Consider the following 19,199-nt stretch of genomic DNA (forward strand, 5'->3'; position numbering starts at 1 on the left):
TCTACTTCTGTGTCTTCAGCTGTATGCTTTGTTTGAATTAGTCTAATTCATTTATGAACACTCCCGTTATAAGAAAGTCTTTTACTGCACTTCAATTTCTTCGCCCCCCACCAAAATGATTTTTTTTTTTAATTAATTGTATAGGCAAAAAAATAAAATAATCTTCTTGTCACAATAATTCTGTAGGTACTTTTGAAATGTGTCTTCCCAATGCTGAATAAGTTGCCACAATGACCTTTAACGTGTTTTATATTGTACATTAACATTCTCTGCATCTTACGGCCTTGGGGTGTTCGTATCTCATAGAATAGATTTTGAGTGTCTCGGAAGCTGTTGATGACATCTTGCCAGCCACTCATTTGTCCTTTTGGGATTTTCATATCCCTGTAATTAACCTGTATGTATCTTGTATGTTTGCAAAGAAGAGGGGTCTGCATAATTTGGAGTGCAGGGGTTTTATGTTGTCTGGCATTTTAAAGTGTTGCTTCTTTTTCGTGGCCTTGACTAAAAGTATCGACATGAAGTGAGGGGAGAGATGGCGGGGAGGATGAAGAGGGAGGAGACAAGTGGCTCGGACAAAACTGGAGAGTTATATAGCATGATGGAGTGGAAGAGAAGAGGACAGGCAGAACAGATGGGAATGAAAGAGGAGGCGGAGAGATGGCAAGGTAGACAATCGACTAATAGATAAGACAGCGTGAGGAAAAGCAAGACAGGGAAAATCACTGAGGCTTTGCTAATTGCCACTTAGAAAGACGGGGAAAAGTCTCTTTCCAAAGAATGCTCACGCTGGTTTGCGTTTTCAATCAGATCTCTGCTCCTTCAATTGCCCCCCAACCACCCACCCACCGACCATTTCCTGCCACCGTCTAGACTGGACCAGAACAAGCTGTTCTTGTTGGGAGAGGAAGAGGAGAAAATGCAGTGTCATTAAGTTGCGCAAATCACAGCGACTGCCTCGAGGAGGTGGCCTGCCGTCAAAATGCTTGTTAGAGGCCATCTTGTACTTGCAAGTTGCAACTAGTCTGAGCTGCTTGTCTCTTAAGTGTTGATTACCTGCAATAAAATACAACGTTGGACACCACCCCAAGAGGGAACTGAATTTCAAAAGAATGTTGTTGTTGTTTTTTCTGGTTAACCTCACATCCAGTGCGAAGGCAAATTAAAAACATCAATCAGTGGTACTTTAACTTTTAACTTAAAAGAAAAAAACAACAACTAAGAGCTCAACAGCACAAATTAAAGCTGATTGTTTGATATAACCTTAATGAGTGAAACCAAATTTGGTCCCGGGTCAGTTGTTATTGCGTTTTCTGTATGTGTGTAAAATGGTAGCTATCTTATTAATTGTCAGGCTAGCTTGATTTAGCGCTGGACCAAAGTTGTTATACTATACTAACAAAACCGTGGAACAAAAGGTGCAATCTGATTACGTAACGGCGGTACATATATTCCGTTACTCCCCAAGCCTGAAAGAAATGTATTACTTTCAAATACATGTCATCTAAAATAAATGACAGTTTCAAAGTAGCTTGCCCAACACTACAATTGACAGGAATAAAAAAATCCCAAACTAGCATAACCCTGGTGTGAACAACACCGAGTTTCTGACGGGAATCGGAAGTAGCCAATCAGGAAGCGACGTGACACGCGCGCTGTTGACGGACACAAGTGGAGCGTCAACTATTTGTGCTAACTTTTTGTTCATTCACCAAACAAAAAATGACAAAGCGTTTGCAGCCGCAATGTATTTACCAGATAAACTACGCATTTGGATAGTTTCTTCTATTTCTTCTTCTACTACTCTTTTGGCCTCTTTGTGTAACACACATTACGTTTGTTCGACAATTTCTAGTGTTGTCGTCACCTTACACACTTTTCGTGTCATCAAACATGCTCAACAACGATTTGTAAAAGAAGTTTCTGACTTCATTTAGTTTGTATGTGTCTCGCGTCCCACAATATAGAACATAAACACACACTCATTGTAATATAATTATTTTGTATCCACTTAGAATGCATATACTTGTTTTTATGGTGATGATACATAATGCTATTAAAGGGTTTAGTGTGTTTGTACGTATTTTTCAGTCCTTCCTGGGCAATGATTTAAACACTTTATGTATGCTAGTGACAGATACGACCATGGCATTATGGGATGTCTATCTGTCCACTCGCCGCGCTCTGATGAAAATGATTACAGTGGCTGGAGGGAATTTGACGAAACAATTCATCATGTGTACAAATGAAGTCACTTAGGTCAAAGGCCAAGTTCACTGCACACTCTCAAATTATGCTTTATAAATGTGGATAACAAAGTTCATTAAATATTCTTTTAAATTTGAATATTTAGTGAGAAAAATGTTTCATGAAACGACAGTCTGGTTCATTTTCTTTCATTTCTTCCATTCGAAGTGTGTCTATGAACTCAGCACCATAATTGAGGTCTTTTTGGAGCTTACTGCTAAAATTAAATGTTCTGACCTTGAACATTCAGAAGTGTGTATAGTGCACATATTCATGAAATGATGCCTATTAAAAGTTGGTTCTGTGGCCACTGACAGTGATTCATTTGTTTTCCATCAAATTTGAACTGGAATGCAAAGACAGTACACTTTATTTTCTGTCTCAATTTTCGGACTCGTTGCCGTTCCACTTGAAGCACAATTTGAAGTGATTATAAGTAACGCTCACTCTTTTTTTTCATGTCACTTCCCTCTTGCTGAACAGAGTGCAAGTTCCACTGCACCAATGGGAATTGTTTGCGTCTGGGCTCACTGATCTGCAACCAGCTCAATAATTGCGGCGACAACAGCGATGAGGAGAACTGCCCCATGGTCACCCAGCACCCTCCGCCGGGCATCTTCAACTGTGAGTGCTGCCTTCACTTCTTTTCTGCTCCTTCACATCAACACCTCGCACATCTACAACTCTCTGGTGGATGTTTAATGAGGTTTATAATGTGGATCATTGTGCATTCTTATGAAAAGGTGTGGCTTTTTGTTACATAAAGAAAAATAAGGCATATAGGTTTGAATTGGTGTGTTTTTTAGGAGTTAATAGTGAGGAAGGCATGTGATGTTATGAGGATATTATGTTGTCACGATACCAACATTTTGACTTCGATGCTATACCTGCATAAAATACCTCAATACCGGTACTGAAACATCAGCAAAAGCAGCAAAATTTAAACTGACAAAAGAACTTCAAATTATTTAAATTTTTTATTACCGTATTTTTCACACTATAAAGTGCATCGGATTATAAGGCGCACCTTCAATGAATGGCATGTTTAAAAACATTTTCCATCTATAAGGCGCACCACATTATAAGGCGCATAGAATAGAAGCTACTGTAGTGGCTGGGGTTGCGTTAAGCAGCCACCAGATGGAGCTTACTTAACCAATATTGATCCACATATAAAGCGCATCGGATTATAAGGGGCACTGTCGGTTTTTGAGAAAATTTATGGATTTTAGGTGCGCCTTATTGTGCGGAAAATACGGTAATTCAAAATATTAGGATGTATACATGTTAATTTATGTATGCACTGTATATATATATATATATGTATATATAGTGGCACTCCCATGACTCAATGTAACGTTGCTTGAGTGTGCGTGCATGTCTCTGCTCTTCTCCATTGTGCTCCCAATTAGTTTAGTCAGCAACAGTAGGTATAAGAAAATATGACCCATTTATTCCAAACATTTAGGTTACATACATTCAACGTGCAGCTACTGTACTGCAGTTGAATAAAATAAATACAAAATAAATGGAAGGATACTGAGAAATATCTCTTATAAAGTAAATAAAAGCAAATTATACAGGAAGTCCTCGAGTTACAGTGGAGTTCCGTTCCTACGCTGGCGATGTAATGTCAAAGTCGATATTTACATCAAAATACTCGGTACAGTAATTTTCAAAAACAGTAATTTTAAAAAACATATTTAAACCAATATTTCGTATTTCCGCACGGACATTCATTGCTGAAGGACGCCGGAGCTAATGGAAACTTAAACACGGAAATGTGCCGCCCATGATGGCGAGCCGACCTGCTCGATGGACATCCGTTGCTGGAGATAAAAAAAAAACACAACTTAAAATAACTTTAAAATGGCGTGATTACTGTGGGAAATTAACGAAAAAGAAAGTGCTACGGACGAGGCATGGGCGCCTTAAAGTCGAAACGCTTATGACGTAATTTGAGGACTCCCTGTACTCTAATGTCAGAGATTTTGGATGTTGGCCGATATAATCCCATATTGTTATTTTGGCTGATATCGGAGCAATATCAGATATCAATTTCAGTTCGGGACACCTCAATTGGCCGCCCTCTTCTGGCCGTTTTACGATTAGGAAATATAATTAAAAGAATGCAAACTTGCCATTAGTTTCATGCAATTTTGAGGATTTTTTTTTTTTTTTGGGAGGGGGGGGGATTGTATGGATCAAAAGTACTAGCGTTATCGGTACTTGGTATCGGTATTAGTGACTATTCAAGTCCTTGATTTGAAAAAGTGATATCGACTATTTAATTACAATGTTTAATTTGCTCAAAAGCTAATGTTCCCGTGACCCTAAACTAGCTTTAAGCACAGTGCATAACTTTGCATTCAACATTCCCATGAAAACAAGCATTCAATGGCATTTCATGGATTGATTTGTAAGGCACTAACAACGGGCACTCCCACAACAGCAGCAGGTAAACTCAGCGCCGGGTGCCGGAGGGCAAAAATAACTGCACTTTGAATTAAAGTCTCTTTGATATTAGTCTGACACATGTTCCATCAAAGATTTCCTACCTTTCAATTTCTGTCCTGTCTTTGTTTGAACCTCTTTGCCGCTTTCATGAGCCCCCCCGGCTTCCACCTCTTTTCTGCTTCTTACCGAGGGGAGGGAGATGAGAGTGGTCCCTCGACTCGCCACAATCAATGGAAACAGAGAGAAGGAGCCGCGGAGAGTGAGATTGGAGGGAGAGAGGGTGAAGGACGCCATTGGAGCGCAATGGCTGTCTGCCAGCTTACTTTGATGTGCCGCACCGTTCTCTTTCAACAACTTTTAGGAGGAGTGGGAAAACTTTTAACAGCAGCACTTTCATCCTTGGCACTGGATCTGTGTGTGAATGTCCGGCAAGTCCTTCACCTTGCCCCCGTTGCTTCCTTGCCCATCGGCTGCCACGTTTGAGTTTCCCCTAAAACCCTTCAACCTTCTTATTTCTACGTTTATTTTTTGGGGTCTTTCTCGCCAACGTTTGTCTCTCCGCAAGCTACTTATATATCCTTTTACTTTTCTGTCCATTGCAGGTTGAATGTCCATTCCATTTCAGCTAAATAAAACCCTGAGCTGGGTACTTAAAATATTTAGCTGTCTAGAGTGAATGTAAATGTGCCTGCAGCAAACATTATGGGAAAGCTGTACAATCATTGTAATTTTCTGGTGTTGCCAGGGGGTGGGGGTGGGGGTGGGGGCGGGTGAGAGAGAGAGAGAGAGATTGTGCTGGAGGGAGAGAAGGAGAGATTAAAAGAAAAAAAGATGGGAGCGCTGTAAAGAGTGGCAAGGGATTAGAAAAGTGAGAAATCAGTAGACTGAGAAAGAGGAAAAGAAAAGAATGTGAGGATGTAAAAGAAAGGAAAAGGATGAGAGAGGTAGCAAAATGCTTCTGTCATGATGGAGGAGTTAGCCATCTTGTTGTAGCCCTTGGCTGTTTCTGTGGCAGTGGCAGACAGATGGATCATGAATGCCGTCTAGACGCTCTCTTTTTCCACCCCTTGCCCCCCTTTCCTCCCTTTTCTCATCTTCAGACAACTCGTCGAACCACTTGTCCTTTATTTTCTTCAATCTGCATGTCTCCACGAATCCTCTTTTCACATCCTCTCCCCCTTAAGATATACACTAAGGTCCAGGGTTGGACTTTTATAATATATTCTGATACAGTTACCTGTGGTAAATGTAGCTAATCATGTAATACAAGTACTAGACCAGTAACTTGTAATTGCTTTTGGATTATTCCAATACCTAATATGTATGTTCAATTTTTTTTATCCCATTTACTTGATTAGTCGTGAGTGTATGTGTCTGTCAAATTTTTTTTTTTAACTTTAATACTGTTACTCAACAAATGCATCCCACAATGCACTGCGGCATACTGCAAAAAGGACAGTAGAAAATTATTACTTCAAATAAGCAAAACTATCTGCCAACAGAACAAGAAAATGTTACTTAAATTTACCTGTAAGATTTTGAAAAATAAGAAAATAGTACGAGGCCCATATCAACCACAGTGGTCTTGAACATAGACTGAAATCAAGTAATATTGACTTTTATCAAGCTGTAAAATGACCACCCAAAAAAACAATTTTCTTAAAGTACATATATATTCATTTACATTTGGCCACCTGAGTATCAAGCATAATCTGTCTGCCACTGCCTGCCGCAGAAATAGCCAGGAAGATCTTAATTGTCTTCGGTATGACCCAGCCAGGGATTGAACCCACAACCTCCCAGTCTGAGGGATAAACACTCTACCACTAGACCACTGAGCTGGTCGTGTGATTACTGGAAAGAGGAAAAATGAGCTTAGTAAGCGAAACCGCAAACTAATTTTTACAAGGGGGAAAAAAATTGCACTTTTGTCTGATTGTTTTCAGACTTGTATTTTTTCCATTGATCTTATTACTAGATTATGCAAAATCTTAAAATGAGAAAATTCAATTTATGAAACCCCTTTGATGTTGGTTAGTCATCTTAAAATGTGGAAAATGTTTGTTCTAAGCCTCACAGTACTTTCTGTTAACACTCAATGCCAAGACTGCTTGATCAAATAAGATAATTAAGTCATAAGTATCTTAAAATAAGCAGAATAATCTTTTCGGACAATTTTATTTTAAATAAAAATATAACTTGGACATGAGACGGGGCAGGGCTCGACTTCAGGAATCACACGGGAGCCACTCTCGTCGAATGAGTCGTGAGCTGGAAATGGCCAGTCGAATGTATGGCGAAGGTACGAGGCACATAACGGAAAGACAGCAGAACAAACAAACACACACAAGAGGTACTGGGGCTGGCTAACTAAACAAACAAACAGACAAACAAACAAACAAACAAACAAACAAACAAACAAACAAACAAACAAACAAACAAACAGAATGCAAACACAAACCGCCAGACCCCGAATGAAAGCCACTGGGTTGTTTTAACTGTCGTGGCAATGGCACATCTGAAACCAATGTGGCAATCATGGGCTCTCCTGCGCGCCGATTGGTCCGTCAAACCGGCGACGTAGGCCACCAATCACGGAGGTGAGCTCCCACAGCCTGACACCCAGGACACACCCCAAAAAAAAAAAAACGGCCGCGAAACGTCGTGGGCCGTAACACCGGAAGACAAGCTAAGTGGTATATGCAATTTTCGCTGTGTGAACGTGCACTCCTGATTGGTGGGCTGGTTTCACGCTCGTTCACATTGTTGTCAGCAGCGGTGAATCCAAAAAATGAACGTTGCTATCTGAGACATCTGAACTGGAGGATAGGGGTTAAATAAAGTCCCACTTAAAGTCCAATTTGAATGAGCGTGGCCAATGTGGATTCAATGTTGCTGCCTTTTTTGCGTACCTGCTTCCCTGTCTTTCGGAATTGAGCTGTTCAGACTGACCTAAAAAAGTTAGATACAGGTCGCATTTGGGCAAAAAAAATATGATCTGGGTCGCATTTGCCTGCAGTGTGAACGTAGTCTGGGCTGGTACAAGTTGTCTGCAGATAAAAGTATAGTATAAGACAGAATTTGAGAGCACTTAGCACCAAGCTCGTCAACTGCTCCTTGTAACAATTTGTGTGCAGCCCTTTCACTATTATGACTTTTCTAAATAGTCCTTAAAAACACATTTTTATACGGGTATAATTCTGACCTTTGTGTGTGTAGCAAGCACAAGGACTGCAAGTGCAGTTTAATTTTTCCTTTCAGGAACTTAACACAGTTATTTCTTCTTCTTTCACTTGCCAAGATGACTCATCAGGGAAAATATTGTTGTTGCTTTACTGCTGCAACCTGTTCACTACCATAATGTCTGTTTCTCACCGAGCAGGGAAGTTCAATTGGAGACCAAGGAGCGAATTCTACATGTTGCTCTTTCACTTCGGTCAGCCATCTTGTTGAACTATAGCATATATTACTTTCTCTATCTTTCTTCCTTCCTTCCTTCCTTCCTTTCTTCCTTCCTTCTCTCTTTCATTCTTCCTTTCTTCCTTTCTTTCTTCCCTCCTTCTTTCTTTCTTTCTTCCTTCCTTCTCTCTTTAATTCTTCCTTTTTTCCTTCCTTTCTTTCTTTCTTTCTTTCTTTCTTCCTTCCTTCTCTCTTTCATTCTTCCTTTCTTCCTTTCTTTCTTTCTTTTTTCTTTCTTTCTTTTCTTCCTTCTGTCCTTCCTTCTTTCTTTTTTCGTTCATTCTTTATTCCTTTATTTCTTTCCGTCCTTCCTTCCTTTCTGTCTTTCTTTCTTCCTTCCTTCCTTCCTTCCTTCTCTCTTTCATTCTCTCTTTCTTTCTTCCTTCCTTACTTCCTCCCTTTCTTTCTTTCTTCTTTCCTTCTTTCTTTCTTTCTTTCTTTCTTTCTTCCTTCCTTCCCTCTTCCCTCCTTCCTTCCTTCCTTCCTTCTCGCTTTCATTCTCTCTTTCTTTCTTCCTTCCTTCCTTTCTTTCTTTTTTCTTTCTTTTCCTTCTTTCTTTCTTTCTTTCTTTCTTTCTTTCTTTCTTTCCTTCTTTCCTTCCTTCCTTTTTTCTTTCTTTCTTTCTTTCTTTCTTAGAGGAGAATCACTGGTACAATGGACTACAGATAAAAAAATCTGAAGTTATTTGCACACTTTCCAAAGCCAAATTCAAATATCATATTAGTTGTACGTCTAACGGGGCACTGTGCGACGTGAATGAGGAGGCGCTATGTTTTAGTGATGTTCTGATGTAAAAGCATTTTATTTTTATTTTTTTATCTATTTATTTAATTACGCTTGCCAAGCTGTGTGTTATGAAAAGAATGTAAATAAGTGCGGCAAATAAATGTCATTTTTCAAAATCAAATCAAATCAAATCCATTTGTTTGGTATGATCATTACTCTGTGAAGCCAATTTTAGCAAACGACTTTATCGAGCTTTAACAGAGCCATTTAGCTGATATTACTGAGATGTAAATGTTCATAATGTGATACTAATTTAGTATATAATGAAGTACAATGAACATACATGCATAATAATGAACTTATTATAGCAGAGTAATGACTATTCAAGTTATTCAACTTATAATGAACTTCCAAAACTCTTAAATTAAAACAGAAAGAAGAATGTTTTTTCTTCCCTTGCCATAGAACAAGAAGCAAGGAAATCCAAACCAGTCCACTCAATTCCTAAGCTTGGATGGATGATAGGCCCATCTTTACCTTGTTTTACGCAATGCTCATGTTTTACTCAATGTAGAGGTTACGTAGGGAAAAAAGAATATGCCATCATAGCCTTCTGACCTTTGCCACTTTTGTAGTGCAAAGTTAAATAATGGGATGGATGTATTTAGTGTTAGACACTGAACTGCATTCTGAATAATTTCATTCTAACATAATTGGGAAAGAAGTGCAGATAGTGTGGCACTTTAATGTTGAAGTGGAAAAGTGATTTAACATAATGGAGATAAAGGAGGCTGCATTAAAATGTTTTATTAAGTGGTGTAAAATGACATCTCACAACTTGCAGCATTACACTCCCCAGTAACTTCTCTTCCTCGGGCAATATCACAAGTTATGCATTTACAGCTGCTGTATAATACTGGTTTATAGAATTGAAATCAAGTACCGAATACCACTAGTACTTTTGATACATAAAATTTCCTCACCCAAAAAAATGACAGATACTGTTAAAGAAAGACCAGTATATCCTAATATAGCATTTTTCCTTAAATGTTCTATTCTTGTAATATTTAGCTCCTGATCGATACTGGTATTGGTTGCTATCGTGTGTACCAACCTTGAAATAATAACAATACCTGGCATCGGCATTCCTAATCTCTAGCATCTCATATCATGGCGTAACTTGTGATTTACGGTGCACCAGACAACGGCTGCATACTCTTGTCAAAAGCTTAACATGCCAAGTTGGTCCTTATGCAATACAAATGTATTAAGCATGGTAGGGTGTTCAATTTTACCAACCGTTAGAAAATAACGTCCATCAAAGCTACCGTTAAACAGTCGCATCCGCCAAACATGGATCCACGTCCAAATGACGTCGTTTTCGGCCAAACCTTGTGGCCCCTGCCTTGGATGGGAACTTGCCACATCCAATATGGCTGCCACACTGGCACATTGCTTGGCCAGTCTTCTACAGTGACCTAGTGTAACTGGTCTATCGTTTTTTCATACTCAGTCAAGTCACTTAAAAAGTAAAATCGTAAAAAAGCGGTATGGTGGATTGATAGGTTTCTCAATAATATAACAGACATAGTGTAGAGGCTGCAGTGAAGACTGTGATTATATGAACATATATAGACGATGACTAAGGTCTGGCTGTCACAGGGTGCCACATATACAACCTAACACAAAACAGTTGTCTGTGAATGAGAGTGATTTAAAGCTCAGCAAGACTCCGATTAATGTCGTTGTCAAGTTGTTGTCCTCGGGATCTCGTTGGAGCAGCCTGTTGCCCATGTGGTTAAAGGATTTACTCTGAGCAGACACAACAAGGAAATATTGGGCTAAAGCTGCGGATAAACACTCATCTGTTCAAGTCCTCTTTCTCATTATTACTGCCTGTGCTTGCTATCATCTCCCCCTGCGTGTTTTTGTTTGTCTCTTGCGCTTGTGTTTCCATTTTGCTCAAACCAGCGGCTGGTTTTGAAGTGTTTAGGTCAGTAATAAGTGGCGCCTGGCTGTAATTCTGCCGATCCAATTAAAGCTGCAGATGCTTACGGTCACAACTACTATCACACTTATCTCGTGATTGCTCAATTAAGACAACTGTGTCTTCTGTTGACTCAGAAAGAAAGATTTGATAAAGTCGAACCCTCCATCCATTCATTTACTATACCACAAAGTAAACAAACCTTTTTGGACTCAATTATCCTCTCGATTATCCTCGATTACTATGGGCCTCTTTTTTTTTTTTTTACATTAGGCAAACTTAATGTTTGAGCACTAGACTAACGTCAAACTTAAGAACATTCAAATTCTCCTGTTATGTTTCAAGTCACTTTGACCCATTTGGAAAATTCATTTTTGTTTTTTAAATGCATTGCATTGTGTCATGTGATTAGAGCGGGTCACATTGACCCATGAACATTGTTAAATAACTAACACAACAGGAGGTAATATTGCTTTTCATATAAGCCAAGGCCATGTGTCGTTCACAAACACAAGTGCCTCTTGTGGCCATTAACTCATTCACTCCCAGCCATTTTTACCGAAGCAATCCCCTTCACTCCCGGCTGTTTTACTGGATTTTGACTGATATTGTAAGGCCCACAGAATATTGTGTTCTATTGCTATAAAAGAGATTAGAGTCTCTTTTTTTCATCAGGAAAAGAAGTATATTTATATTTGTTTGCGTTTTACAACAGTTAACATTAGAATACAGCTAAGTTTCATCATTATTCACAAATCTATTTAGAAATGTGAGTAATGAGCTTTTTTTTTTAACATGGCCCCTGCTTGATCTAGTTTGCTCTGCTGCCACCTGCTGGCCGTTTGTGTAATAACTACCGTTTCTTCAACCGTTTTTTGCAGTTTAGAGGGTGCATCAAAGTCTTCTGTGCGCGCTAGCATTAAAAATATATATTTTAATTTTTTAATATTTTTAAACGTATAAATATGTCTTTGGGACACTTAAAACATTTAAAATAAAACGTTTTGGGAGCAAATGAGTTAATGGCTGTCCGCTGACATTGAACGTGAGGACTTGTTTGAAAAAATGATCCAGGAGTGATTGCCACGCTCGCCTGTTGCTTACTTATTTTTCTTACACATTTTCCACAATAAACACATCACGTTACGCTCAAACGCTATCACTGCAATTTAAATGTGCTTTGCAGCAAGCTATACTATGCTATACTATCTTACGTCATTTGCAAAACACAATATACTGTGTTCTTCTAACTATCCTGTCCCTGTAGAAACACAGTACATTGATTCCGGTTAGTTCCAGTTCGTGGGAGATTTCATATCTGATATAATTTGAATTTTTATCATGTTATCTACTCTCCTTGATTTTCTTCAGTGTTTGTTGAAATGGGTGAACAGCGCAACCAAATATGATTCTCATAATCGCAGTGACCTTCGCTCACAATCTCGTGTAGATAATGTGCTCTAATGTAATATTAGTTTCTGCCTCCAAGTAAATAATAATGATCATATTTTGGAAGAAAGACTCACCTCCGGTGGCTCCAGCTGAACTTGGTACCACCACCAAGGAATACCTCAAGTGTTTTCCTTTCAACATAGTTTACGTTCTGGTTAGATCAAGGATGAAAGAGTCTCCAGCTACCAGTGTAGGAAAACAACATCTGTTGCAATGTTGCTGTTAGGACGGCCCCTCCTGAGTCCTTAGTATGCATAACAGGCACACTTCGGTGAGCAGGTCCAGGGTGGAGGTCAAGGGTGAGTGGAACTAATGCTTTCATGCTCTTGATTCGGCTCCTCTCGGGTGTAATACCCGCCTGTCAATTTGTTTGAGCTGTGGATTTACATAATGAATTTATATTATCCAGTGTTCTCGGCAGTCTTGCTCTCGCTGTATCTCATCTTTCTCTTGGAGTCCTGCACTACACTCTCTCTCTCTCTCTCTCTCTGCCCACACCCCTTCTCCACCACCATCTCCCTCCTCTCATCAAGTTTACCAAGTGCCCAGAGAGCAGTGCCTAAATGCAAACAAGCCTCATTTCCAAACTCCCACTACCCAAGTATGAGCCTCGTATGCTGCAGTCTGAGCTCGACTAAGAGGCTCTGTCAAGAGACGGCTGGAGATGGTGAGAAGAAAAACAGAGTGAGTGAGGGATGGAGAGAGCAATGTGAGAGAGCGAGAAGGAAATGGGTAGTCTCTCTGATTGTGGAAACAACGTCTAGGCCTTTATTTTAGGAACTACTGTACTCATCTCATTGGTATCAAAATTAATGTCGAGGCATAGGTAGGAAAACAACAACAACCTAAACTTTATTGAAATTGTGGTATCCTAGTCAAAACACAATCTGCTGCTCTGGTATCATCCCTCTGACCTTACAACTGATGAACTCACTATAACCGACCACATTCTACTCTCACAGCGAAACTCACTCTCGCCATCACCAAAACAAGAATCATTTCATTTGGGAATATAAAGAGTATTAACCCTGCCAATCTCACATCAAGGAGACAGTTTTTCCAACCTGATGAGCTGGTCTGTCATACGAAAACTGGACTTCCTAGCTTTTTGAACTCCCTTCTTCCACTCCCCATCCCTTGGTTCACCTCCGACCTCTGTCTCATGAAAGTTCCGCCCACGCCATAGCACTGAAAAAGTAGCTGTTTCTGAACTCCTCACCATCCTCATCCTCTAAGTGCAGCCTTCACTTCATGCCTCTCAAGTCCTTCAAATCCATTCCCTCCTCTGCCACTTAAGGTGTGCCCCAGGGATCGGTCCTGGGTTCCCTCCTTTTGATCATCTACCTCCTCCGCCTCTGCAACTTTCACGTCCACTGCTCACCCAGCTTTACATCTACCACGAAACCCTTATCCACCTAATTTACTGATTTGTATCATCGTAATAAAAACCTGGTTCACCCAAAACTTCCTGCAAGTAAACAGTAACAAAACTTTCACCTGCTCCCCAGGTTAAGAGTCTGAGCGTCATCTTTAACAGCACACTCTCCTTCCAATCACACATCAATAACAGTACCCGGCTCGCCTACTTTCTTCTCCGTACCATTAACCCACTCCCTGACCCGCCACTCTGCTGCCGTCCTTGTCCAAAGTCTCGTCACATCCAATCTGGATTATTGCAACTGTATCCTTTCTGGCCACCGTCACAAATCCCTCCATAAACTTCAACTGGTCTAGAATTAATCCACCCGCATTATAACCAGAACTCCCTCCATCCAACAGCTCTACTGGCTCCTGGTTCAGTTCCACATCCAGATTGCGGTACACCACCGATCGTGTATCTACGTGTGATTTGCCTCCGCCCCGCTCCCCACAGTTGTGGCGCACGGTCAGAGGGGTGCTATTAAAATGTTTTTAAGATGTTAATGATTATAATTCATTCAATGAATTGATTTCTACAATGACTCAGAGAGTTTGTCCCACACGGTTGTCATATTTATGATTGAAATACCACAGTTCAGAAACCACCTGCGCCATGAGTTAGACATGGCTTTACTGAGTCTAAAATTCACTCTACTTTTTGTAACTAAATTTACAGATGCGCCGGAGGTATGTGTGTAATAGAAAATGCCCTCGGCCTAGCGATGTGCAGCAAGGTCTACCAAATTCACAAAGACGCTAAACAAAACTTGCCCGGCACGAAAATTATGATGCGCCCGTTTTTACACCAACGGTACTTTCTGTTAGCAAAATATCAGGTAGGAATGTAACAATATCCAAACGTCATGATACAATATTATCTTTTATAATATTATGAACCTTACAATACCATAATTATTACAATATTGCGGAGAGGTTGGCATTATAAAAAAAAAAAAGTGCACAAGACTGTATAAAAACTCACAATATAAGTTGAAGCACTTATATTTGTCACACCCACCTAAGTGTTGGGAAATTTCGTTCTCCGCATTTGACCCATTTCCTGAGGGAGCGGTGAGCAGCAGCAGGGGCCGCGCTCGGGAGTCATTTGGTGATCCATCCATCCATTTTCTTAACCGCTTGTCCTCACAAGGGTCGCAGGGGGCGCTGGAGCCTATCCCAGCTGGCTTCGTGCAGTAGGCGGGGTACACCCTGAACTGGTTGCCAGCCAATCGCAGCATTTGGTGATCTAACCCCCCGATTCCAACCCTTAATGCTGAGTGTCAAAAAGTGAGGCAAATGGGTCCCATTTTTATAATCTTTGGTATGAAACCCGAGCGAACCAACAACCTCCCAGTCTTAGGGCGGAGACTCTACCACTAGTCCACTGAGCAGGTATTAACCAATTTCAACCAATATTGTAAAAAAATAAATAAAAAGGACACTATTGTGTTTTTGTACATAAAAACAGTGATTAAGAAATAGGCTTGCGTGGCCAGTCGTTTTGCTGTCATGTGGTTGAAAAGTAATGCATAGAATAGAGTCGATTTGTGGAGGAACTCAAACGTGTTACGTTCCTCTTCATCTGGCAATTAGCATGGGTCTTAAACGTAGGTTGCCAAAACATGCCTGATCAAAATTTAACTGCACTAATAAGCTAACCACCAGAGGGTGCTGCAACTGCACAAATGGAAATCAACGAGTCCTTCTTAACAGATGTGCTGCTTTTAATATCGTAACATGACGACAACGATATTGTGGCAATTTTAATATCGCGAGATTGGCATTATCGTTACATTTCTAATAACAGGTGCGTTGGCCCCCATATGCAGGAGACTAGATCTGCGCTCTGCCTGCTCATGTTTTTACAAATTCATTTCTTTCTTTGTACTTTTTTATTGTTGTTTTATTAAATGTATATTGTCCGATGTCCTTGAATGCCAAGAAAAGAGCCTTTAAAAAACAACAAACAAACTGTTGTCCCCGATGCATACGCATGTTTTTCAAATCACCGTAACTTTGAAATCGTTTCTGCTAGCAACGTAATTCCAACGGCTTCTGGGAGCGGAGAAGCGGAGCTTAGCATCGATACCACATAGGTAGCAGATTGTCATGTGTGGAGGAGGGGGAAGCGGTGTGTCATAGAGGAGAGTGACGCATGTTTTTTAAATCACCGTAACTCCGGAATCATTTGCGCTCGCAACGTATTCTGAAAGCGGAGGAGCGGCGCTTAACGTCGAGAGAAAAAAAACTTTTTAAAGGGCTAATTTAATCAAATGTATTATTATGATTAGGACTTCCATTTTGGAGTTAGAGTTCCCTAAAACTGTATTCAATGCCAGACAAATTAAGACTGTCTTGGGTCTGGATTATGTGCGTCTGTGCTTGTGTGGGCCCACATATATATATATATATATATATATATATACACACTACTGAAGCGCACCCCAGCATGTCATCTTGACACCTAGCTACTATTAGAATGATGTAACATACACTCAGACACCTGGCTTTGTTAGAGCGCAATGTTAATGACAAGGGGGCTGTTGCAATTCTTCCTCCTGTGTTTTTGTGTCACGCCGATCTCTAACCTGCCTCGCAATGTAGATTCCACGCTTGTGTGCGGCGGCCCTCTCCCTTCCCTGCTACTTTTGTCTTCCGACTCCAGAGTGCATGCTGGTTAATGACAAGTGCCCCCTTCCTCTCTTCATACTTAGTTTGATAGACTTGTCTATATGCTCCTCCTCTCCCCTCAGTCTATTTGGTCCCAGTGTGTGTGCGCGCTAGGTAATGATGCAGCTGGGCCATTAAAAGCGGGGGGCTATTTGACAGCTTTGCAACCCGCTGCTCCCCCCCCCCCCCCCATCCCAACTCACACACAAATTCTGATGCACATGCACTCACAGACACACAGAGGGCCTGAATGATCCCCTCGGGGGTAAATGAAGTCCTCGCCATAATACGGAGTATTTCTTTCCTGATGAGGATTGTGCATTTGTTTAGAAAGAAGCGTGGAAGAAAGGGGAGAAAAGGCTTGAGATGAAGTTAGGTCTGTCTTTCGAGTAAACCACCGCCTGTCTTTTTCTTCTCTCTTCGCCGGCCTCCCACTCTGTTTTTTGGGAGGTTGTGTATGTGCATGTTTGAAGTCTGTCCATTTGTCTTAAGGGATTGTGCAGTGCTTGTATTGACTATTGAGTGTGTGTGCGTGCGTGCCTGTGTATGGGGGCGGAGAGAAGGGAACTGAAGGTGTTAAAGGCTTGATGTGAATAGCCTTCATCCATCAGCCATGGAGGTCAGCAGGGTGATAGCACTAGTCCTGGGTGGTCCTCCGTTTTCATTTGGAACACCTACCATTCATGCACACGTGTATCTACTGTAAGGGATTGCTGGGCGGCTATGGGTGTGAATGTGTGCGTGTGTCTGCATGGGCATCCCAGTTTACGAGGGGAAGTCAGGGACATAATTCAGATAGCGTGACCTCTCACACACCCCACTTAAATGCTCACACTCAATACTAAAATGTTTGCTCTTATGCATTACTGAAACACTCTCACTGAAATGATTATTTTGGTATATGAGTAAATATGCATATACACACTGGCCACTTAGGAATGTACACCTGTATCTCATTCGTGGGGGGGGGGGGGGTGGATAACATGCGGCAGTTACCTGTAACTCCTGTCAGGAGAGCGAGTGCACCACATGTATTCTTAAAAGGCTTAAAATGCTCGTATAAATATGTATATACTACTTCAGATTTAAACTCACTGGCCACTTAAGTACACCTGCACTCAACCCAGTAGGATAAATTCTGCAGTTATTTATATGAGTATAAATGATAGGACTCGGATAAATTATTATGTACAGGTGTACCTGCTAAAGTTGCCAGCGAATGTATATTATATATTCCTGGGTATGAAAAGTTTCAAACCTGTCCACTTTAGAAGTTGTCAACTTGGCAAACAAGGCATCCTAGCGTGATAAGCGGCATTATGCGCTGAGGTGAAATCGCAAAAGGTGACCCGTGTTATAGCGAGGGAGCACTGTGTTGCAATATATGATCTTTCCATAAAATTGCATGGAATTAACGGCAATTTTCTCATCTGTTAATTTCAAGTTTCTAGTTCCTGATCATATAACGGACATTGTTGCGGGTACTGATACCTTGAAATAAGCCCTGGTATTGGCCCGATATGCAAACCTGGTATAGGAACTCACCCATCCCTCATAGAAACTAAAAAGCCGCCCTGAAAATTCATTAAAACTAAAATCGAAATATAATCAAAATTCTGCATATATGAGCACAAATGTAAATGTACAAAATCTAAATCGTCACCAAAATTCACATGCACATTTCTACTCATGTCAACTTCAACCTCTGAAAATATCAAAACAATTGCCACAGTATTTTGGATTTTATGGACATTAAGCCTTTTTTTAACCATACAGTGCACTCATAAGTTTACATATCCTAGGAGATGTAAACAAGCACATCTGTAGTTGGATGTTTTGGATTTCTGCATGAATTGGTCATCAAATGGGATCTATCTTCATCCAAGCTACAACAATAAATAAGCACAGTCTGCCTTAACTAACACCACAGGTTGGGGTGTGGGGGGGGGGGGCTTAATATTGGCTACTCCAAAAGCAAATCAGAATCAGGGCTCATCCAACCAAGAGTCCAATCAATGTGACATGATTGGAGGTGTTGGTTAAAGCTGCCCGGCCCTATAAAAGACACGACAGTTTTGATTTGTGTAATATCAAGAAGTATTGCATGATAAAAGAGCTCTCTCAATAGAATTCGGAATTAACTTGCATGAAACTGAGAAGTGTCACGATGTTCATCAGTCCACGATAAAACAGATTGTCTATAAAGCTTGGAATGTCTGCCCTGTAAAGATGAATATTGGAGCCCAGCACAGATTGCAGAATGAGGTGAAGAAAAAATCCTAGCGGGTCAGTTGAAGTCTTACGGAAGTCTCTGGGACATGCTAACATCTCTGTTGACGAATATTGACATTACATAAAGTACTGTATTAAACAAGTGCGGATGTCTTTGGGGGCGACGCAAACGAAGCAATTGCTGATCCACAGCACCAACTTGTGTGGACCGATGAATGAAAAAACGAAAATCTGACAACTCTTTGTGTGCCTCAGGATCTGGATGCATTTCTCTAAACTAGGCTTCCCCAATCCTGGTCTTCGATGGCCGCAGTCCTGAAAGTTTTAGATGTCCCCGTCCTCCAACACACCTGATTTATATAATCAGCAAGCTCTGCAGAAGCCTGTTAACGACCCTGATTTTTTAAATCAGGTGTGTTGGAGGAAGGAAACATCTAACACCTGCAGGACTCCGGCCCTCGCGGACCAGGATTTGGGAAGCCCGCATTAAACGATGGAGAAGTAAGTTTATCAAGATGTTTTGAAACACCAACTGTCGGCCAATGAAAGC

At 40.7% G+C, this 19,199-nt stretch overlaps 1 protein-coding gene across 2 annotated transcripts in view; it reads left to right on the forward strand.

Annotated features, from left to right (window-relative positions):
* Positions 1-19,199, forward strand: part of LOC147171972 (low-density lipoprotein receptor class A domain-containing protein 4-like) — a 167,461-nt gene that overhangs the window by 67,151 nt on the left and 81,111 nt on the right. For both annotated transcript variants that reach the window (XM_086078529.1, XM_086078527.1), the window contains one exon: positions 2,731-2,871. In XM_086078529.1, coding sequence (XP_085934655.1) covers positions 2,731-2,871 — 141 coding nt within the window. The remainder of the gene's footprint in view (positions 1-2,730; positions 2,872-19,199) is intronic.

This window comes from Leptonotus elevatus, chromosome 6 (genome assembly GCF_054856555.1).
Source record: "Leptonotus elevatus isolate MCC_2025b chromosome 6, RoL_Lele_1.0, whole genome shotgun sequence".
NCBI lineage: Eukaryota > Metazoa > Chordata > Actinopteri > Syngnathiformes > Syngnathidae > Leptonotus > Leptonotus elevatus.